General features: G+C 42.2%; 1 protein-coding gene across 1 annotated transcript in view; it reads right to left on the reverse strand.

Annotated features, from left to right (window-relative positions):
- The window catches only part of TTLL11 (tubulin tyrosine ligase like 11), a 216,666-nt gene that overhangs the window by 164,168 nt on the left and 27,507 nt on the right, over positions 1-24,991 (reverse strand). Inside the window, exon 2 of the mRNA XM_029063565.1 lies at positions 3,582-3,678. Within this exon, the coding sequence (XP_028919398.1) occupies positions 3,582-3,678 (97 nt within the window). The remainder of the gene's footprint in view (positions 1-3,581; positions 3,679-24,991) is intronic.

The raw sequence follows: 24,991 nt of genomic DNA on the forward strand, positions 1-24,991 counted from the left end.
GAGAAGGCAATATCCAGGCTCTTAACTCTTGTTTAGAGGGTGATAGGTAAGGATTAAGTAAGAAATAAAGGAGCTTACAAAAGTAGACTAGCCATAACAAGCTGAGGTCTAATATGGACTCCTCAATATTTAAAAAATCCACTGAAGACCCTGCTTGGAGCATTCCTAAGACCAGACCAAAGTTCAGTGCACTATAACAAAAGGTGGGGTTTTCTTTTCTTTTCAAAGGAAATAAGATGATATTCTGAATTGACAGGCGTACACACATGCTGGGTCCAACTATCTTATAAAATTAAAATAAAATCATATTTTTCTAGGCCAGTTAGGCTATAGATAGGCAAAAGGTTTTGATTTATTATTCAAGGCTCGGTGTTCAGCTAAAATTCTTGTATCCATAAAGAACATTTTAACTAGTTATTGCGATTTTTTTAAAAAAGATTTAAATGGCTCAGTGACATCAATCAATGGTATTTATTGAGCGGTTACTGTGTGCAGAACACTATACTAAAAGCTTGGGAGAGGACACTATAACACAGTAGGTAGTCACGTTCCCTTCCCACAATGAGCTGGAAACATTCTCTGCCCAACAGACCAACTCAATCAACATCAATAATTATAATAGGATAAAATATCAGGCTATCTTTTTAGACTCAACTGAGGTTTTGGCCGCAGTAATTCTTTTTATCTCATACAATTAAGTTTCCCAGAGAAAATCACTAAAATAGGGTGCAGAAACACAAGCAAACAAATTAGGTGGAAGGTGCTTACTCAAAAGTTCTCAGTTTAGTCAACAAACAAAATGTTTACAATTGCCTGACAAATCTACTGGAGATAGATTTTAGTGATGTGAAACGCGTCCAGTTTAGAGAATGTATTTTTTACAATGCCTGAATCTGTGGGAGACCTAGAAATTTAGCTTCCAGACAGAATTTCCACTTACAAGACTTCAGGGAGTTTCTGCCTTCAGAAATACCACTGATTGACTGATAGTAGAGTGGCAGTGGGCTTCTACTTGAAAATTTAAGGGGGAGGGCTGCCTGTCATTAGGTGCTAATTAACAGCTCCAAGGACAGAGAAAATTGATGACCCTAAATCTTCACCATCTAACTCCCAACTTGTGCCTGACTGCAAAGCCTTACCTTATCTTAGAATTTGACTGGGACCTAGACCATAAGCTCCTTTTTATTTCATTTTTTTAAATGGCATTTGTTAATAATAATAATAATAATAATAATGTTGGTATTTGTTAAGCACTTACTGTGTGCAGAGCTGGGATTAGAACCCATGACCTCTGACTCCTAAACCCATGCTCTTTCCACTGAGCCATGCACGTGGGGCTTACAGTCCAAGGAGGGAGAACAAGTATTCAATCCCCCTTTTACAGATGAGGCAATCGAGGCACTGAGAAGTTAAGTGACTTGCCCAAGGTCACATAGCCGGCAGTTGGTGGAAGCGGCATTAGAACCCAGGTCCTCCAACTCCCAGGCCCAAGCTCTTTCTGCTAGGCAACACTGCTTCCTTGTGGGTTGAAATGTGTCTACTAACTCTGTTACACTGTATTCTCCCAGGTGTTTGGTCCAGTGCTCTGCACACAGTAAGATATATGACTGATTGGTTGATTGACTGCTGGAGATGGGGTGAGAAGGCAGGCACACATTGCTATGAGCCTCCTGTTCCAGCAATAATAACAGTAATAATAATAATTTGTTAAGCACTTACTCTGTGCCAAGCACTGTTCTAAGTGCTGAGGTAGATACAAGGTAATCAGTTTGGCGCACGTGAGGCTCAGTCTTAATCCTCATTTTACAGATAACTGAGGCCCAGAGAAGGTAAGTGACTTGCCCAAGGTCACAGAGCAGACAAGCAGGGGAGCCAGGATTAGAACTCACGACCTCCGACTCCCAAGCCCGGGCTCTTTCCACTGAGCCACGCTGCTTCAATAAGCCATCGCTGCATTGGCCTACCACAGCATCCCTGCCTTAGGGTTCAAGATGACCTGAGAAACTTCACTGCCAGTGAGTTCAGAGGCCCTTGATTAAGAAGAACCTTTTTAAGAAGGAAGCCAAGTGGTCTTCTTTGGTGTGCTTCTTTGGGAAGCAGCATTACCTAGTGGATAGAGAACGGGCCTGGGAGTCAGAAGAACCTGGGTTCTAATTTTGGCTCTGCCATTTGTCTGCTGTGTGACCTTGGGCAAGTCACTTCATTTCTCTGTGCTTCAGTTTGCTTATCTGTAAAATGGGGATTAAGACTGTGAGCCCCAAAGTGGGACAAAGACTGTCCAATCTGATTAGCTTGAATCTACCCCAGGGTCTAGCATACAATAAGCATGTAATTATTGTTATTATTAGTAGTAGTAGTACTAAGTGTTGTCAAGGCATTTCCGATTCATAGCAACTCCACGGATATACTTTCTCCAGGACATCCTGCCCTCTGCCGTAATCCACAACCTTTCTAATGGTTCTTCCGTAATAGCATATTTTAAAAAAGGTGTAATCAGAAGGCAGTGGAAGAAGAGTGGAGGATGTTGATAATGGGAACGTGGCGAGTGCAGCCCCGGCCAACAGGGGAGCGCTAAGAAGTGAGATGAAGCGATGCAAACCCTGGCTGGGTAAATCCACCCTGACCACTGGCTAGCAGGGGAGTCTAGGGAGGAAGCACTTACGTACATATCTGCAATTTATTTACTTATATTAACATCTGTCTTCCCCTCTAGACTGAAAACCTGTTGTGGTCAGGGAATGTGCCTGTTATACTGTTATATGATACTCTCCCAAGTGCTTAGTACAGAGCTCTGCACACAGTAAGCACTCAATAAAAACAATTGACTGAATGACTGATTGGAAGCAGAGTTCTCCATCACTCAGTAGGCAATCAAGGGAAGTTGCACTGCTTCCGGCCTAGAGCTTTCTCAAGGCATCCACCTAATCTGGACCATTTAATTTAATCTGGAGAAGCATCACGGCCAGGAGAAGCAGTGTTGCCTAATGGATACAGCATGGGGCTGGAAGTCAGAAGGACCGGGGATATAATCTCAGCTCCACCACTCGACTGCTGGGTGACCTTGAGCAAATAACTTAACTCTCCGTGCCTCTGTAAAATGGGCATGAAGACTGTGAGCCCCTTGCGGGACAAGACTGTGTCCAACCTGATTAGCTTGTATCTATCCCAGGGCTTAGTAGAGTGTCTGGCATGTAGTAAACACTTAACTAATACCATAAAAAAAAAGACCGTATAGTCATTCATCTGCCTATAGGCAGGGGGCTGGGACAAATGTTGTCAAGGTAGCTTCAAGTTCTAGGATTCTACAAGCTCCTTTCTCTTCTTTCAGCAAAGCAATTACCCAACTACCGCCTCATTATATCACTAGGCCCTGGGTCTACAAAACCTCTAGTGGTTTGCGTCATGATTGTCTCTGAGTTCAACTCCCTCCCAAGGTAATATCCAGGCAGTAAAGCTCAGTCAGGAATTCCAATTAGCGCTCCTCAGGGTTGATCCTTAAACGCCGTCGTGTTTTCTTTTGTGAACTCCGAGACTCGGCAACAAGAACCGTTTTTTTAAAGTTCAACAGTAACTTTAGGTACCTGGAAACTTGTTCACTTGACCTGAGAAGATATCATTATCATGAAATGAAACTCCATGCCAGTAGATATCACAAGGCTGGCGGCGGCCGAAAGGAAACTGGAAGAAAAAGATGGGAAAATTATGCTTTCGAATCCACCTGGGACCGCTCCACTGCACTGTCAGTAAAGGGAAACTTGCTTTAATGAGGGTTTTGAAAGACTTCCATAATAAACTGCATTTATGGTTCACATTTTGGCTGGTCCTCACTTCTCTGTCCTCAATGGTATAACCAAATCCTGATCGAAAAGGACTCCTAAGTACAGGGAGAAATCCCACAAAATTCAGATTTCTGTGGCATCAGCAGCAGTTGGTACTTCTGTATCTGGAAATACATTAGCAGCAGTGTTGCCTAATGGGAAGAGCCCAGGCCTGAGAGTCAGAGGGCCTGGGTTCTAATCCCAGATCTGCCAGTTGCCTGCTGGGTGATCTTGGACAAGAATCTTAAATTCCCTGCATCTCAATTTCCTCATCTGTAAAATGGGAATTCAAATGCCTGTTAGTGCTCCCACTTTCTCTGTAAGCCCTATGTGTATCTACCCCAGTGCTTAATATAATGCTTGGCACATGAGTGCTTAAGAAATACCACGTTTATTATTTTAGCACCCATTACTATTACTTCCACCTTCCAATTAGGTTTTCTAATAATGCTTTGGGTTGGAACCTACAACTGCTTCTTGTTTATGACATACATACTCATTGCTTTTTTTCTACATCAAGAAGGATTCAGAAATATTGACTTCCAAGGCTGAGGGTGGCTTGGAGAGAAAGGGAAGAAGGGATGAGATTCTTAATGATGTGAATTTCAGAAACTGGAGCTGGCTGGCCCCTAAACTGCCATTTAGAGGTTTAAAAAAAAAAATCCTGTGCCTCTTACCTTTCCTAGCCTTAAGTGTTTTGTTCTCCTGCTATTGGATGTTGACATTTAATGAGCAACATGTAACTGGGTCTCATGAGGAATGCAATATATTTTTGAAAAGCTTTTCCTTGACACTCAAAGCTGCATGGGGCAAATCTGACACTGACAAGCCAACATTCTAACATACAAACCTCTTCTCGCTTCCTCTAGAAATCCAGTCAGAGGGCAGAATTTTTATTTGTCTCCTTGCGAATGGGGAAAGTATAGGAGAGTAGGAAGACATTCTTGCATAACTGTGGAATAATTTTAAAATTTAATAGAACCATTAAATAGAATGTGCTGCATGGATGGAGATGATGTCTCTGGAACCACATGAAAAACAACAGCATGGCCGAACGGAAAGCAGATGGGGCCTGAGAGTCAAAGGACCTGGGTTCTAATCCCGGCTCTGTCACTGGCCTGCTGTGTGACCTTGGGCAAGTCACTTCACTTCTCTGTACCTCAGTTACCTCATCTGTAAAATGGGGATTGATACTGTGAGCCTCATGTGGGACATGGATTGTGTCCAAATGGATTAGTTTGTATGTACCCTAGTTCTTAGTATAGTGACTGGCACATAATAAGCACTTAACCAATACCACTGGAAAAAAAAGAAACCTATATACACTATCCCATCCCAGAGCTCACCTCAGCCTCAGTGACAGGAGCAAGCTGATCCCAGAGTCTAGGGTGGCTTTTGCAGCTCAGATCCCCCAACTCACAGGCAGCAGCTACAGTCAGGAAAGTCCCAGGCCAGATGGGGCTTGGGAGAAAGCAATTTCATTGGCCAAAATCAATATTCATTCAATCATTTATTAAGCGCTTACTGTGTGCAGAGCACTGTACTAAGCACTTGGGAAAGTATAATACAACAATAAAGAGTAACAATCCCTGTCCACAACGAGCTCTCACAGTCTAGAGGGGGCTCACTGTCTACCTGGACTGAACCAAACTTTGGGCCAATCCCAATAGCTTAATCAAAACCTACTGTTCCTCAAGCCCCTTTGACCCAGAAGCAAGGCATGTTTGCATTGTTAAGACAGATCTGGGTAAGGAGTTTTTTTTTCCTTTTTTAAAATTTTACAAATATATTTTTATTTTCAAAATGTATCTTAGACAGACATAACTACCGTGTGTGTTGCCATACCTCCGTTAACAGAGGTGCTGGAACTCTGCTCCTGGTTATTCTTTTTGGTAAAAATAAAAGCACCTGCCAAATTTGAATATATATCTTCATATATTTACATATATATTTCTCATACATATATTATTAATATATTATTATTTATTATTGGAAAGCCCTTTTCATTTTTCTAAACATCTCCAAATTACCACAGACACTCTAGATAGCTAATGATTTCAATTTACAATATACTGTACCTAAATTAAAAGAAAATGAGCAAAAACTATATACCCAAGAGGAAGAATTCCCATTAAATTATTAGAGTACCTTATCCCTGGCCAAATGTTTTAGGCCTGAAGTATAAAATTTAATGTTATTTGACAGAAACTGTATTTTCTGTACTGGTGAAATATTTCCCAAACTGCTTAATTCATGTGTCTATTAAATTTAAAAATTATTACACAATTATCCAAGAATATCTTCCTACTCTCCTGTACCTTCCCCACTCGTAAGGAGACAAATAAAAACACAGCCCTCTACCCAGATTTCTAGAGGAAATGAGAGAGGTTCATATGTTAGTTTGCATTAGAAGTAAACATTAACTAAAAGTTAATTCTGCTCATGCCCAAATGAAGAGCAATGTTGAAAGTTTCAATCCAAGTATTACACTTTTAAATTGCTACATGAAAGCTGCTTGGAGGTCTTCTTGATACCAGGTTGAGGTTCACTAGCGGAGCAGAGCTTCCAAAATTAAGTGGGAGTGCTATAAATGTTCTTCAAGCATCCCAAATGGAAATGGAGATACACGGGACCAAATCATTTATATAAATCATATTAATTGAAAAGTTATGACAAAACGAGACCCAGACTGCACACTTTAACACTATCAACAACCTGGCACCTGCAAATTGCAGAATAGTTATTTAATGAGATTTACATCATTTTGATTATATGTTATCAATTCAGAAAGTGAACATAAACATGTCACTTCCTTCCTGATAAAAAATGTTATCAGTGTGGGAAGAAAATTCTTCACTTGTCTGTTTGAAGCAACTAGACACAAGCAACCCATGTTAAACGGGATCCAAATGTAGTTTTTTTCTGCTGCAATCCCTGTAGTGTAACAAGCAGAGGTGAAACTAAGTTGGGTCAGTGGAACACCAGCTATTCCTGTATGATTTTTTCAAATCCAATGCAATTTTTATTCATCAGGAGGGGACTTGTTGTCAATGTGATGTTATGTCGGGCCCTGCCCAAGGCCCAGACTTCAGGGGGCCACCTGCAACAAGCCCGGCATGACTCTGGGTGGGCATCCAGAGGACTTGGTGGAAAATTCCAAGAAGCCCAGTTAATAATAATGTTGGTATTTGTTAAGTGCTTACTATGTGCAGAACACTGTTCTAAGCGCTGGGGTAGATACCGGGTAATCAGGTTGTCCCACGTGAGGCTCACAGTTAATCCCCATTTACAGATGAGGTAACTGAGCCACAGAGAAGTTAAGTGACTTGCCCACAGTCACACAGCTGACAAGTGGCAGAGCTAGGATTCGAACCCATGACCTCTGACTCCCAAGCCCAAGCTCTTTCCACTGAGCCATGCCCAGTTCCCTCCACTAAACCCTTTTCTAGTTCTAATACCTTCCCAACCTTGTCCCCTCTCCCATTTTTATTTTGCCCCAGCATTCATCTGGCTCAGCCCACAACCTGATCACATGAGGCTGTGTGCCCAGGGTCAACTGTGAAGTCAGATGTGGATTATTTAGTGGCTTCCTTAATTCCTGGGTGTAGTGGAAATAATTTTTTTACTTACACCCTTGGTAAAATGAGAGCAAATGGATGGTTTGCAAAGGTGTCGCCACCTGGCAGGAATTGAGAAGGAGCGTGGCCTAATAGAAACAGCGCAGGCCTGGGAGGCAGAGGACCTAGTTTCTAATCCGTCACTTGCCAGCCATGTGACCTTGGGCAAATCACTTAACTTCTGTGTGCCTCAGTTTCCTCAACTGTAAAATGGGGATTTCAACCCCTTTTCTCCCTCCTTGTTAGACTGTGAGCCCCATGTGGTTCAAGGTACTGTGTCCGACCTGATTGATTTGTATCTGTCCAGTGCTTAGAACGTGTTTGACACATAGTAAGTGCTTAACAAATACCATTTAAAAAAAAAACAACAAACAGAGCAGTTGGAACATTGGGGTGACCTACTGGGTAGATTGAAAGATCTGGATCTTCCCCTGGGACAAGGGATAAGGGTCTCTTTAGCGGAATGATTCAGGGCTCTGCACTCCCTAGACTTCTCTGTGTTTCTGGGACCCACCAGAGAACATGGGCCCAGAACCTAAGGATGTGAGAGGAATGAGTCCTCAGTGGCTTACAGGGCAACCCCGAGGAATGGATTCTCTATGGTTGAGAGAGACTTAGAGCAGCAGACATGTTTTAGGACAATAACGAAAATGACGAGCAAAGAGATGAAATAGGAGAAAGGTTGACAAAAAAATCCACAGTTTAATTTAAAACCCCAATTAAGACATAACCTTCTCATCACAAATGTCTCAAACACACACACACACAAACACACATACGCATCATTCCCCCCACTTAACCTACTCTCAAACTCCTTTTACTTGACATCAAAGCCCCACTAACACATAAATCTTAGGACCCAGAAGGACAATACAGCCTTCTAGAGTGGTGACTTAGTGGTATGGTTCTTTCCTTGGACTGACAGGTGCACAAACAGGCTTATCTCACCTGATGGAACAGGAGAGACTAAATTAGAGTAAGGCATAAGGTTAGGGAATTGGTAGATAGGAAGAAAGTGAAATCATGTACTGCAGGGAGAGGATGCCTCTGTGAACTAGTAGAGGCCCAAGCAAAATCATATCTGTCATATGGAGGAGAATCTAAAATAACATTTTTCCCTAAAAGTATCTAGTCCTCATGGGCCCTTGTGTCCTCTCTTCTTGCAGCCTTGTTAACCATATTCTAGGCATAATGCCAGAACTGCATCAGGCTCAGTGTTATAAAAATGCAATAATTAAGAAATAACTTCTTCATGATGCAGTTTGAGAAATAACTTCAAGAAACATTAAATATGGAGAATGTTAGGTAGTTAAATGAAGTGAATTTGCAGTGGAATGAAACGTTATCAATGTCTGAAAACAGTGGCAAAGGCTCAAATAATAACAGTAATAATAATAATGGCTTTTGTTAAGTGTTTACTATGTGCCAAGCACTGTTCTAAGCACTGGGGTAGATACTAAGGTAATTAGATTGTTCCACGTGAGGCTCACAGTCTTCATCCCCATTTTCCAGGTAGGTAACTGAGGCCCAGAGAAGTGGAGTGACTTGTCCGAGGTCACACAGCAAACAAGAGGTGGAGCCGGGAATAGAACCCATGACCTTCTGACTCCCAGGCCCATATCCAGTATGCATATCCAGCAAGTTGGTTGGTCACCTGATGACTTATTGCCAGACTGAAGTGCTCCAACCAAGAGAGAAATGGGGAGAGTTACAGAGAACAAGCACAGGAGAAACTTCTCCTCTCCCTTTTAAAAAAATCATAAGGGATACACTGCACCCTTCTTCCCCATGAACATATTTCTCCTGTTGTCCAGAACACATATGCCAGCTTCCTCTGCTCCCTCTCAGGGCTACTTGTGGGCAGGGAAGGTGTCTTCCAACTCTGCTGCATTGTAATCTCCCAATTTATGGATTCTTCAATGGCACCTCTAATTCCTCGGTGTAGCAGAAAGAATATTTTTTTTTTTACTCTCACCGGTTGGTAACCTGAAAGCAACTGGATGGTTGGCAAAGGTGTCACCCCCTGGCAGGAACTGGAAAGAAGCGTGACCTAACGGAAAGAGCACAGGTCTGGGAGGCAGAGGACCTGGGTTCTAATCCCAGCTCAGCCGCTTCCTTGCTTGGGCAAGTCACTTAACTTCTGGGTGACTCAGTTTCCTCAACTGTAATCTGTGAGCCCCATGTGGGACAAGGGACTGTGTCTGACCAGATTGATTTGTATCTATCCAGCGCTTAGGACCCTGTTTGACATATAGTAAGTGCTTAACAAATGCCATTATTTGAACTAACAACACAGTGCTCTGCACCCAATAAGAACTCAATAAATACCACTGATTGACTGACTGAGTTCTAAGTTACCAAAGCGGCTGCCCAAGCAGCCACCCGCGGATCTATGAGTTTCGGCACAGCATTGGTAGTATGTTGTGATCACTTTGGCAGTTAATGGCTTTACTTCGTAAATTTTTGTGAGCTCTTTTGTGCCGCTCCCCTGCTCGTTTACTCAGTTGTTGTACCCACTGCTCTGGCAGAACCCGACTGGCAGGGCGCTGCACAAACCAACAGCACTGTAATCAATTCCTGTATCCAGGCTCTGGGTCCTGAAGTCTTGGTGACTGGATCAAGGCTCATCCGCCGTTAGGGTGGGAGGTGGGATTATCTATTATTAGGTGCTTGAAAACATAAAACAGAAGTCAAAGGCCCCTACCCTTTGAAACAAAATGGCATTTGTTAAGCACTATATGCCAGGCACTGTACTAAGCACTGGGGTAGATACAAGATAATCAGGTCAGATACATCCCGTGTCCCACAAGGGGCTCACAGTCTTTAGACGTAATGGATAGAGCATGGGCCTAGGAGTCAAAAGGTAATTGCTTCTAATCCCGGCTCAGCGACTTGTCTGCTGTGTGACCTCGGGCAAGTAAATGAACTTCCCTATGCCTCAGTTACCTCATCTGTAAAATGGGGATTGAAACTGGGAGCCCCACATGGGACGGGGACTGTATCCATCTTGGTTTGCTTGTATCCACCCTCGGCTCTTAGTACGGTGCCTGGCACACAGTAAGCATTTAACATCGACATTTTACATGTGAGGTAACTGAGGTCACACAGCAGACGAGTCGTGGAGCCGGGATTGGAACCCAGGTCCTCTGACTCCCAGACCCAGGCTGTTGCTTAAACAATTTCATAGGGAAGAAAAACAAACATAAATTGCCCCAAATGCAGTAAATAAAAGGGTAAGAACATGGATATAAAGGATAAAGACAAAATCAGACAAATAGCTATTTCAATAGACTATATATAAATATGTATGTGTACATATATGCATGGAAATATAAATATACATGTACATATATAAAAATACATATATGTACTTATATTTATATATATGAAAATCCTTTAGACTGTTAGCACTTTATGGGCAGGACTCTTTTCTACTAAATCAACTGTACTAACCCAAGCTCTCAGAACCATGCTCTAACCAAAGTAAGCACTCAATAAATGACTAAATGAATTTCTGTAATAATAATAATAATAATGTTGGTATTTGTTAAGCGCTTACTATGTGCCGAGCACTGTTCTAAGCGCTGGGGTAGACACAGGGGAATCAGGTTGTCCCACGTGGGGCTCACAGTCTTAATCCCCATTTTACAGATGAGGTAACTGAGGCACCGAGAAGTTAAGTGACTTGCCCAAAGTCACACAGCTGACAAGTGGTAGAGCCGGGGTTCGAACCCATGACCTCTGACTCCAAAGCCCGTGCTCTTTCCAGTGAGCCACGCTGCTTCTGTACCTTACCTAGGGGATTGATTGCAAGAGAATTTCCTTTATATTGTTTCCAGCCCCTTCCTCCAAGAAGCCCTCTCTGGCTAGTCCAAGAGACATGGCCTTAAACTGAGAACCATCTGGATGCCAAACTGGGTGAATGTTCCTATGCAGCATGTGGGGTGGTGGATACCGGTTTGTCTGAAGGACTGCCTGTCTCACCTTGATTGTGGGGGTGATCTGGGTTTGGAGGTTGGTAATGAGAAAGCAACAGAGGGTCGAGTGGGACAGGGAGGTGAGTTTAGAAGACAGGGCAGGGCAGGTGGTGTAGACCTTTGCATCTTTGGAAAGGGAGGTTATTGGATCAATTCAAATGTATTTCTTGAGCACTTACTGTGTGCAGAGCACTGTATTAAGCACTTTGGAGAGTACAATACAAGAGAGTCGGTAGACACGTTCTCTGCCCATAATGAGCTTCCTGTCCAGAGATAATACAGTCAGATACTCTATTACCTGCACTGCGTTTTGGATTCATTCTTTTACGATTTTCAAACTTCAGATTGTAAAAATGAAATGCCCACAGAATTTAAATTAGCTGGGTAAAGCGGGGCAGAATTTGCTAGATTTCTTCAAATTAAATGGAGTGAGATTATGGCATTGGCTGGCATCCAATACCACTGGCTTCTCGAAATGTACAGTATTATACATGTCAACATTTTTATATACTGTTTACAACTCTATCGTGACACTTTGGCAAGTGCATAATTTGCCCACTGCAACATCACTAAATGACAAAGGAATTAATGCTAATCTTCGAATGAAAGAGCCAGGTCACTTTATCCATTTTCCAAAACCTATTAGTATTTATGTTCAGTTATTAAGCCGCCTAAACATTTTTATATCTCAATAGGAAATTTCCAAGTAAATGGATCATTTAGTATTCATCTCTTACTAATTGATAGTTTCCCTAAATTATCATTGCTTAATTACCCAGGAGATAACATTCTAAAACTCCCTCAAATAAGCAACAGAACATAACTAGCACATCAAATCACCCACAGTACCGGTATTATACACCGGCAACTCCAGACATCAGAACATGCCGCTATTTGAAAAGTAAACAACAGCTTCTGAAGATGATAGCCTCTGAGCATGATTCATAAAATAATACATAAATCTTTAGTTGGGAAGACTGGGACTACTTGGTTGATGACAAATTCGCAGGTGTTACTGCTCAAATTTTCATCTATCCGTAAAAGCAATGTGGGGGTCCTAAATGGCTAGATAGGTTATAGAAGTGCAAATGCTCAAATTATTCGTAGAGGATGAAATCGTCCATTATTGTCTCCCTGTCCTCACCTCTACAATTTTATATTCCTGGATGACTGAATCCAGCACCTACAATTTAAGAGTATGTTTAAATTAAGCTTTCTATATGGTGCTTTATGTACGAAGCTCAAAGCTACGGAACAGGTATGACTCAGTTTCTCACACCAAATTTGGGATTTTCATTTAGAAATTAAGCTTTAAAGTAATTTTCCAATTTCCAAATTTAAACAATTAAATATGACACAAAATAATAATTGTGGTAGTTGTTAAGCTTGTTAGCAACTGTTAAGTTGTTAACTGTTAACTGCTAACAACTGACAGATTCTTATTGCAGGGGTACACCTTCTGAGTAGTCTTCACCCTACAATGAAATTCACTAAAAGGAAAACACTTATTGTTTTAAACAATAAATATAATTGTTCAGGGTCAACCATCCTCAATGATTTTAACTCCAAGTCAACATCCAATACCACTGGCTTCTCAATAAGTACAGTATTATACATGTCAACATTTTACATACTGCTTTCAATTGTATCATGACACTTTTGCAAGTTCATAATTTACACACATTTGAAGAACTGCTAACAAGTTGTTAAAGTGTTAAGGATGCATATATACCAGGTACTTTACTAAGTGCTGGGGTAGATATAAGATAATTAGGCTAGGCATATCATATTCCCTGCCCCACGTAGGGTTTACAAGTCTGAGGAGGGAGAACAGGTATGTAATCCCCATTTTACAGATGAGGAACCTGAGGCAGAGATATGCTAAGTGATTTACCCAGGCCTCCATAGTAGGCAAATGGCAGAGTCGGGATTAGGACCCAGGTTCTGCGACTCCCAGGCCCACGCTCTTTCAACCAGCTGCTTCTCTAACATACCACTCTGTTTTCATGACTTTTCCTTTCCTGACTGCCATCTTCAACCGTTCACCCTGGAATGGCTCATTTACCTCTCCTATCAAATATGGCTGTGGCTCCCCTATCATCAAACCACTGTCTCTGGATCCCATTGCTGTCATCCAGCTTTTACCTCTTCTCCTTCCTCCCACTCCCACCCAAATTTCTCGAATGGAATGTATACACTGCTGTCTCCACTTCCTCTTCTCCAACTCCCTTCTTGCCTTCTTGACCTTCTTGCCTCCCTACAATCTGGTTTGCACACTGTTTGCTCCAATGAGCTCGCTCTCTTCAAGACTGCTAATGACCTTTCTTGCCAAATCTCATTCATTCATTCAATCGTATTTACTGAACACTTTCCGTGAACAGATCATTGTACAAAGTGCTTGGGAGAGAACAATACAACAATAAACAGACATCCTCTGCCCACAATGTGATCACAATCTAGAGGGAGACACAGACACCAAAATAAATGAATACAATACACATATGTACATAAATGCTCTGGGGCTGGGAGGGGGGATGAATAAAGGGAGTAAGTCAGGGTGCCAGAGAAGGGAGTAGGAGAAGAGGAAAGGAGGACTTAGTCAGGGAAGACCTCTTGGAGGAGATGTGCCCTCATTAAGGCTTTGAAGAGGGGAGAGTAATTGTCTGTCAGATTTGAGGAGGAAAGGCATTCCAGGCCAGAGGGAGGATGTATGCAAGGGGTCGGCAGCAAGATGGAGGTACGGTGAGAAGGTTAGCATTAGAGGAGCGAAGTGTGCAGGCTAGGCTGTAAGAGAGTAGCAAGGTGAAGTAGGAGGGAGCAAGGCGATTGAGTGCTTTAAAGCTTATGGTGAGGAGTTTTTGTTTGATGTGCAACCACTGGAGTTTCTTGACGAGTGGGGAAGCAAGTCCTGAACGTTTTTGTAGAAAATTGATCCTGGCAGTAGGGTGAAGTATGAACTGGAGTGGGGAGAGACAGGAAGCTGAATCTACTGGACACTATCCTATCCTAATTCTTCTCAACTGCCTTTAACACCGTGGACCACTCACTTCTCCTGGAAATGCGATCTAAGTTGGATTTTATTAATACAGTTCTTTCCTGATTCTCCTCTCACCTTTCTAGTCATTCTGCTCCAGTGTCTTCTTCTGGCTGAATCAATCCATGGTTTTATTTAGGGCTTACTATGTGCAGAAAGACTACACTTAAGAGACTACAATATAATAGAGTTGATAGATATAATTCTTGTTCTCAAGGACCCTACAATGTAGTGGGGGAGATGGACATTTAAATACAGTTAAATGAAGGGCAGGCTATAAGGTTCTTCCTCTGTCTCTCAAGTCCCTCAGGGCTCTGTCCTGGGTCCCCTTCTCGTCTCACTTTATGCTTACTCTCTTGGTGAGCTTCATCTGTTCCATGGCTTCAAACACTACCCAAATCTATCTTGCTCATTCTGACCCCCTTTTTTTCTGCAATCTCACATGCCTTCCTATTCTTCCCAGACATCCCGCCAGCACCTCCAACTCAATATATCCAAAATGAACTTCTTGTTTTCTCTACCAGGTCCTCTCCTTCACCTAATTCTCCTATCATAGTTGATAATACCACCATCCTTCCCATCTTTAAAGTCTGTCATTTTGACACTTTTCATAATTCCTCTCTCACTCTCAACTCCCCTATTAGGTCTGTTGCCAAAACCTCCACAGTATTTCCAGGATCCCACCCTTTCCTCACCATCCAAACAGCCATCATGCTAGTCCAGACACTTGTCGTATCCCAGCTTGACTCCTGCATCAAGCTTCCTCCCCAGTTTCCCTGCCACCAGTCCCTCCCCTCTCAATCAATGGTATTTATTGTGTGCTTATTCTCCAATCTATACTGCACTCTGCCACCCATATCATCAATGTGAGCCCCACGTGGGACAACCTGATTACCTTGTATCTACCCCGGCGCTTAGAACAGTGCTCTGCACATAGTAAGCGCTTAACAAATGCCAACATTATTATTACAATCACTCGATTGTATTTATTGAGTACCTACTGTGTGCAGAACACTGTACTAAGCACTTGGGAGAGTACAATATAACTTACTTGATAGACATATTCCCTACCCACAATGAACTTACAGTCTAAAGGAGACGGACATCATTATAAATAAATACATTATGGATATGTATGCAAGTGCTGTGGGGCTTAGGAAGGGGTGAATAAAGGGAGGAAATTCAAGTGCAAGGGTGACACAGAAGGCAATCGGAGAAGAGGAAATGAAGGCCTAGTTAGGGAAGGTTTACCATTATTATTAATAACAATAATAATGGTATTTAAGTGCTTACTATGTGCCAACCACTGTTCTAAGCACTAGGGTAGATACAAGATAATCAGGTTGTCTCAAGTGGGGCTCACAGTCTTAATCCCCATTTTACAGATGAGGTAACTGAGGCACAGAGAAGTTAAGTGGTTTGCCCAAGGTCACTGCCCAAGGTCACACAACAGACAAGTGACCGAGCCAGGATTAGAACCTATGACCTCTGACTCCCGAACCCGAGCTCTTTCACTAAGCCATGCTGCTTCTCTAACATACGCAGCACTAAGTATTCACAAGCTCTGTTACACTTATGTACAGATCTTTACAGTCTTTACTTCCACTTTTCTGAAATTTGGTGTCTGTCTCCCCCACTAGATTATATGTTCCTTGAGAGCAGAGATCATACCTACTAATTCTACTGTATTATCCCAAACACTTAGTACAGCTCCCTGCCCACAGCTGGTGCTCTACTGATTGATTGAGTGGCTGAATTCATCCTTTAGCAAATGCAAAAAAATGCACCAGTAGGCCACATAATTTAATCAGGTTTTCCTCAAAAATCACTATTTGGAACTATAATCTCCCCTTTTCTCCTCTAGTCTTTACAAATGACTATTTTTCTCATTAGTTATTTTCAGCTAATTAAGGCATTGATCATTCACTGAATTAATCACCAAAAGATGTTGGATACTTTTATTAAACCACTTCATAATCACTGACTCATAAATTAAAGATGGAGAAAATGGAACAAGGTATTTAGCCCAGTTTGCTTCTGCTTCTAACCACAGAACTTTTAATGAAACCCAAATTGCTATTAAACAATTTAACCATGAAAACCACTCCTATCAGGAGGACACACAACATTGAACCCATAAACTCAAAATGCATTACAAAACTCACCTCTGGCTATTTTGTCTAGAATCTAATTTCCCACCTGGAAAATAATCCTTATTAGCATTAATTAATCTGGGCAACAAAAAACTTCATAAACTTTTAAAGGGATTTAGTTCTGTTGCTTCCAGCTTTAATTAAAAGTCCAGTTTATTCAGTAAGCAGTTGTTTTGAAAAAATTTGATACCAATTTAGCAACACTTTTTTCCAATTATCCATTTATAAGGGTGCTAGGAACTCCAACGTAATAGTTCTACTTTGTTGGGTTGTAATTCAGCAACAAAAATAAGATACGTTTTTGATTTAATCTAAAATTATAAATTAATTCCATTTGATGATGATGATGATGGTATATGTACATAGCTCTTACCATGTGCCAAGCTCTGCTCTAAGTACTGGGGTAGATACAAGCTAATCAGGTTGGACACAGTCCCCTGTCCCACATGGGCTCAGAGTCTTAATCCTCATTTTACAGAGAAGTGAAGCGACTTGCCCGGCAGAGAAGTGTCAGATTAGAAACCAGGTCTTTCTGATTCTCAGGTCCCTGCTCTATCAGCAAAGCAGGGGTCTTCATATCCCACTCCCAGTCACAGTAAATATATCTGTGTTGTTAATTGTGCTCTGGACCTCAAACTACATACTCATCCCCCTCTCTTCAAACCTCTGAATTGTTGTATTTCTTCTATGAAATTTTAGATAACTCACATCATCTAGTTTAGCTATCCCCATCACTCCTGAGATTATACTCATTGTTATTTGTAGCAGCAGAGAAGACCACACATTGGCATCAAACTCTTCCCAGACGCCTTAGGGAACTGGCAGGGGTGTGCATTGATCAGTGAATTATATTTACTGAGTGCTTTCTGTGTGTAGAGCACTCTACTAAGCGTTTGGGAGAGTATAGTATAACCATATAACAGATACGTTCTCTGCCCGCAATGATTTACAATCTAGAGGAGCAGACCTTTCATTACTTGTGCCTACCCTGGTTCCCTTATAGTTCTGGGAATCCTGGATTACACCAGACCAACCTTGGACACGGTCCATTGCTCGCCCAAGGCTACCAGGTACCAAGACTCTTCCCAACATTGCCAAAGTCCCAAAAGAAGTCCCGGGACTCTCGGAATCCCAGGGTTTTCCCCTAAAACCAGGGGCAGATTAAGCACAGATTTCATGTCTGATATAAGTGGAGCTTTATTGCTTTGGAGAAGCAGCGTGGCTCAGTGGAAAGAGCATGGGCTTTGGAGTCAGGGCTCATGAGTTCGAATCCCAGCTCTGCCACTTGTCGGCTGTGTGACTGTGGGCAAGTCACTTAACTTCTCTGTGCCTCAGTTCCCTCATCTGTAAAATGGGGATTAAGACTGTGAGCCCCACGTGGGACAACCTGATTCCCCTATGTCTACCCCAGCGCTTAGAACAGTGCTCGGCACATAGTAAGCGCTTAACAAATACCAACATTATTATTATTATTATTAGCTTTACCACCAGCCTAAATGTAATCCTGTTCATGTAAAATGCCAGTGAACTGCAGGGCAACTTGAAACACAGAGAATCTGGGCAGATCAAACTTGTTGCCTGTTTGAGTTCAAAAGACATTGCCCTCACAACAAAACAAACAAACAATGTAGTAAACTCCATAGGACCCCAAGTAAACATGTTCATTCATTCAATTGTATATATTGAGTGCTTATTGTGTGCAGAGCACTGTACTAAGCATTTGGAATGTACAATTCGGCAACAGATAGACAACCCCTGCCCAACAACGGGCTCACAGTTGAGAGGGGTAGGAAATGCAAGTAGAGAAGCAGTGTGGCCTAGTGGATAGAGCACGGGCCTGGGAGTCAGAAGAACCTGGGTTTTAATTCCCGGTCTGATGCTTTGCTGTGTGACCCTGAGCAAGTTACTTAACTTCTTTGTGCCTCACTTCCCTCATTTGTAAAATGAGGATTAAGACTATGAGTCCTTTGTGGTATAGGGACTGTGTCCAACCACATTAAATTGTATCTACCTCAGTGGTTAGAACAGTGCCTGGCAAGTAGTAAGCACTTAACAAATACCATTATTATTATTATTGTTATTACGTTTTATGAAACATCTTGTATTTAGGTTAGCAGTTAACAGGCGAGGCAGCATTTTGGAACTCCTTCAATTAATGCTTATACTCCTAGAATTGGTATCTCTTCAATATAGCAGCCAACTTAAAGGTCACCATTAAATCTCATAGAAAAAGGCTCTTCTTGCTGGAAATCATTTGAAAAACTCATAAATAATAGTGGACAATCCATATCTAGGAAAGGTAAATCTGTACTCAAGAGTTGCAAGGGATACAGCAATTCAAGAAGCAGCACTTTTGTCGTGTCCCAAGTATGAACTTCTTTCTATAGGCCCTCTGTTTTCTACAGACAAAAAGTTAGGTTTTGTTTAACCTCTGCAATTAAATGCTACATTCATTCCAGTACAAATATTGCCTCTGTTCCATCCCAGCTCTAGCAGTTTTTATTGTTCTTCCTGAATTCCACCAAGTACCAACATCCCCACTCAACTGCCATTCCCCCCCCCCCCCACTTCCCTGAACACCAGTTGGCTTGCTGTGATTAACTGTGATCACCCACAACATTTCCCTTCATATGGTTTATTTCTTATGCCTAAATTTAGCTAAGCACAAATATTTCCCTTTAGTTCTTGCATGCCCTGGCATGTCCTTGAAAGTCAGTTTATGCCTAAATTTTAATTCACTCATTTCCTGGATGTTTTCAAAAAAAATTTTGAAATTTGTAGAATTTTCATTCTATATATTCTAGGCATTTTCCTGAATTTAGTGCTATTCAGACATATTCCTAGTGGAGTCCACCCTGCATCTGTTCAGATTGGGGTGCTTATTGAGGATTCTGGGCATGAGTTTACAGTCCAGAGGAGGAGAGAGGCATTTATGTAAATGAATTAATTGCAGATAGGTACACAAGTGCTGTGGGGCTGAGGGAGGGGTGAATAAGGGGTGCAAACCCAAGTGAAAGGGCAACGCAGAAGCGAGTTATAGAAAAAGAAATGAGGGCTTAATCAGGGAAGTCCTCTTGGAGGAGATGTGCCTTCAATAAGGTTTGGAAGGTGGGGACAGCGCATCTATCAGAGGGAGGGCATTCCAGGCCAGAGGCAGGACGTGGGCAAGGGGGACGTGGGACTGACGAGACAGAGGAACTCGAAGTACAGTGAGTAGTAGATTAGCATTAGAGGAGCAAAATGTGCACTCAGTACACTTTTTTTTTTTAGTATTTGTTAAGCGCTTACTAAAGAGCCCGGGCTTTGGAGTCAGAGGTCATGAGTTCGAATCCCGGCTCCGCCACTTGTCAGCTGAGTGACTGTGGGCAAGTCACTTAACTTCTCTGTGCCTCAGTTCCCTCATCTGTAAAATGGGGATTAAGACTGTGAGCCCCACGTGGGACAACCTGATTCCCCTATGTCTACCCCAGCGCTTAGAACAGTGCTCGGCACATAGTAAGCGCTTAACAAATACCAACATTATGTGCAGAGCACCGTTCTAAGCGCTGGGGTAGATACAAGGTCATCAGGTTGTCCCACATGAGGCTCACAGTCTTCATCCCCATTTTGCAGATGAGGTAACTGAGGCACAGAGAAGTTAAGTGACTTGCCCACAGTCACACAGCTGACAAGTGCCAGAGCTGGGATTCGAACCCATGACCTCTGACTCCCAAGCCCGGGCTCTTTTCACTGAGCCATGCTGCTTCTCATAAGTTATAAGTATTCACTTAATACTTAATAATAAAAATAATTATTATGGTATTTGTTGAGCGCTATATGCCAGGCACTGTACTAAGCACTGGGGTGGATACAAGTAAATCAGGTTGGACACAGTCCCTGTCCCACGTGGGGCTCACAGTCTCAATCCCCATTTTACAGATGAGGTCACTGCGGCACAAAGTAGTGAAGTGACTTGCCCAACGTCACATAGCAGACAAGTGGCGGAGCCGGGATTAAAACTCATGACCTTTCGACTCCCAGGACCACGCTCTATCCACTACGCCATTAGTCCCAAGTCTGTGCTTAGCACACTTACACTTAGTCAGAGGCACTTAGTACAGTGCTCTGCACACAACGCTCAATAAAAGCCAGTGATTGATTGATTTGAACACGCAGGGGTGTGGCTACCCTTTATGCCTAACAGCCTACATATACTGTGGACTTCTGGAGATTTCTCTTTTTCTCCCCCAAACCAAAACCTACTTTTTCTTCAGTTTCTAGCTTCTTTCACTTAATTAGATATTTTCTCACTAAAATCTGGGGCAAATCTAGCAGCATGGTTTGAACTTGTGACATCGTAAATGAAGAATACTCAAGAGGATGTGATTGACTGGAGCTCCAGTTCACCAAAATGTGAGAACAACCCATCAGATATCTCTAGCATTTAATAATAATAATAAGAAGAAGAAGAATGATGATGGCATTTGTTAAGCACTATGTGCCAAGCACTGTTCTAAATGCTGGGGGGCGGGAATACAAGGAAATCAGGTTGTTCCACATGGGGCTCATAGTCTTCATCCCCATTTTACAGATGAGGTAACTGAGGCACAGAGAAGTTAAGTGACTTGCCCAAAGTCACATTGCTGACAAGTGGAAGAGCCAGGATTTAGAACCCATGACCCCTGACTACCAAGCCCGTGCTCTTTCCACTGAGCCTCGCTGCCTTTTACTGCTTCAGGCATTTACTGTACCTACTCAGCCTCATCCTCAGCACAACGGTGTACGTGCTTATTTAACTGCACATTCAATGATTTATTTTGATTACTGTGTGATGGTAATAATGATAATAATAACCATTAATAATAATTACCATTACACAGTAATAATGTTAAGAATGGTAATTGTTAAGCATTCACTATGTGCCAAGCACTGTTCTAAGTGCTGGGTTAGATACAAATCAATCAGGCCAGACACCCTGTCCCCCAAGGGGCTCACAGTCTAAGTAGGAGGGGGAACAGGTATTGAATCCCTGCTTTCACAGTCGAGGCACAGAGAAGTTAAGTGATTTGCCCAAGGTCCCACAGCAGACAAGTAGCAGGGCTGGAATTAGACTCCAGATCCTCTGACTCCCAGACCTGGGCTCTTTCCACTATCTTGGTTCAATTGGTTCTTCTGCACTTCCCAAGCATCTAAAATAGCACATTACACTGTGTGACCATTCAATAAGTATTAGCACTTACAACTACACAATTACAACTACTACAACTCACGTCTCAGTCTTCATTTCTCTCAATCCATTCATACAGCCCGTTCACATTCCAGTGATGCTAACTTAAATGAAGGATTCTATAAGCGGTGATGCTAGCCAAAACAGGGATTTGGTGAAACTTCTGAATTGAAAAATGAAAACTGGCATAACTCAGAAGTTCAAACTTCAGAACATCTCAGAAGTTCAAACTTTCTAGCTCTTAGAGAAACTGAAGTACTTTTCTGCATCTCAAACTTAGCACATTTTCACCACATCTTAGATTTTCACTGCAAACCAAATAGTCCTCATGGACTGTGCAGCTGTGCAAACTGAACAGAAACATTCAAGTCGGACACAGATAAGATCTGTCTGAAATGAATTTGAAGGTTTTCATATGGAATAGTGGGGCCATCACCTTCTTGTCTCTGGGACCTTATAATGTACCCTCACAAGTGGTTAGTGTGGTGCCCATCACAAAATAAATGTCATTGATTAACTGATTGATGGGTGGAGGGGTGAATGGAAGAGGCCAGAATCTGGAGATCTGCTGAGGATCAGGGGAGGCTACCTCTTTCCACCAATCACCCCAGGGAAGGAAACTGTGGGTCTCTGGATGAGATAAAAAGCGGCAACAGAGTACTAATTCACACTAGAGAGGTTTACAAAAAATAATCCTAAAGTGGAAACTGTCAAGCTTTCAGGCGACTTTGGAAAAATTGTCATCTTTGAGATGAAACAGTAACCATGTGGCATGAGGAAGCTGTTCCTTCAAAGAGGAATGGAGTTCTCAGTCAGGGCCGGCGGCTTTGAGCAACTAGCTGTGACTAGATTCCTCAAACCTTTATCAAGTAAAAAGATTGGGTTTTGTTCGGAGGCTACAAAGAGAAGAGATTTGTTTACAAATAATCAATCCGGTCAACATCTCTGCTTCTTGAATTAAAGCCAGAAATGTCAGACTCCAACAGATAACACCAGTTGCTCCATTAATATAAAGGACAAGTTTAATGATCCTTGCTTTACTTTGGCTTTCTGTTTTACCTTTAGATTCAAACGGTTTCCATTCCTCTGCCACATTTATAAACACTGAGCTCTTATCATCCAGAGCTAAGTCACTCTTCCAAAGTAAGACAGGCAATTTGGGAGCCTCTTTCATTTTCAAACCACTGGAGTGTCTTTCAGGGCACTAAAACAGTCACAAATGAATTAAGACAATGGATTCATTCAATGAAATCTTTATTGACTATTTGCCATGAGTACGTTTTTTCAGTTATTTTCTATTTATCATGTCCTTTATTTATCAATACTTTGGTAAATTAATTGCATGTTTGATAACTTGATATGGTTAATTAAATTTAGTGGATGAAGGAACTCTCGTGACCAGTAGAGTAATTATGGCTCCTTCAGTACTCTTGATTACTGCTGCTTCAGTACTTAATTGGGAAGAATCTTGCCCCTTTAAGCTTAAAACTGGATCTTAAAGTAATGTTAAAGCACAAAAGACTAAGCTGTTGCTTTTTTTATATACACCTCTAATCAAAATATTTTCAGGCATGCAGCATTATTGTCTACTAGGAAATGAATAAGATGGTCCAGTAGATTGCCTTTAAGCTTCTGACCTCAGCAGATCACTCTAGAAATAGTAAGCATATAATAGCCCAGAAGATCATTCATTCATTCAATAGTATTTATTGAGCGCTTACTATGTGCACAGCACTGTACTAAGTGCTTGGAATGTATAGTTCGGCAACAGATAGAGACAATCCCTGCCCAATAACGGGCTCACAGTCTAAACGGAGGAGACAGACAGCAAAGCAAAACAGAACAAAATGAAACAAAACAACATCAAGATAAATAGAATCATAGAGATATACACATCATTAACAAAATAAATAGGGTAATAAATAATATATACAAATATGCAGTGCTGAGGGGAGGGGAAGGGGAAAGAGCAGAGGGCAGGGGAGGGGGGAATGGGGAGGGGAAGAGGAGCAGAGGGAAAGTGGGGGCTGAGTCTGGGAAGGCCTTGTGGAGGAGGTGAGCTCTCAGTACGGCTTTGAAGAGGGGAAGGGAGTTAGTTTGGCAGATGTGAGGAGGGAGGGTATTGTAGGACAGCAGTAGGACGTGGAACAGGGGTCGATGGCGGGACAGGCACGAATGGGGCCCGTGAGGAGATGAGCGGCAAAGGAGCAGAGTGTCGGGGGTGGGCAGTAGAAAGAGAGAAGGGAGGGGAGGTAAGAGGGGACAAAGTGATGGAGAGTTTTGAAGCCAAGAGTGAGGAGTTTTTGTTTTGTGCGAAGGATGATAGGCAACCACTGGAGGTTTTTGAGGAGAGGAGTGACATGGCCAGAGTGTTTCTATAGGCAGATGATCCAGGCAGCAGAATAAAGAATAGACTGGAGTGGGGAGAGAAAGGAGGAAGGGAGATCAGAGAGGAGGCTGACACAATAATCCAGTCGGGATACGATGAGACCTGGTACCAGCACGGTAGTAGTTTGGATGGAGAGGAAAGGGCGGATCTTGGTGATATTGTGAAAGTGAGACCAGCAGGCGCTGGTGACGGATTGGACGTGTGGGGTGAATAAGAGAGCAGAGTCAAGGATGACACCAAGGTTGCGGGCCTGTGAGACAGGAAGGATGGTCGTACCATCCACAGTGACAGGAAAGTCAGGGAGAGGAAAGGTTTGGAAGGGAAGATAAGGAGCTCAGTTTTAGACATGTTGAGTTTTAGGTGGCGGGAGACATCCTGGAGGCAGGAGGAGATATGAGCCTGGAGAGATGGGGGGAGAACAGGTGTCATCTGCATAGAGATGATAGTTGAAGCCATGGGAGCGAATGAGTTCACCATTCCACAGTGTTAACATTTTCTTGGTGGAAACTATTTGAATGTACAACCAAACTGCCAGCGAAAATAGCCCAAGACCATCCAAATTCTATCAATGCTCTCATCAGTAAGTTCTGTTCTGTTTGTTCTTAACTTTGTAATAGGATTGAAAGTTCACCTCTTCCTCAGCCCGGCATTCTAAAACTCATTATATCTCCTGTTTTAAGAACTACCAACTACTGTGTATGCAAGTTTCTCCTGATCTCTACATTATTATTACTGTTATTATTAATGTTATTACTACTTCTACAATTCTCCCCAAAGGGGTATTTAAATGATCTTGT

This window comes from Ornithorhynchus anatinus, chromosome 4, assembly GCF_004115215.2.
Source record: "Ornithorhynchus anatinus isolate Pmale09 chromosome 4, mOrnAna1.pri.v4, whole genome shotgun sequence".
Classification (NCBI taxonomy): domain Eukaryota; kingdom Metazoa; phylum Chordata; class Mammalia; order Monotremata; family Ornithorhynchidae; genus Ornithorhynchus; species Ornithorhynchus anatinus.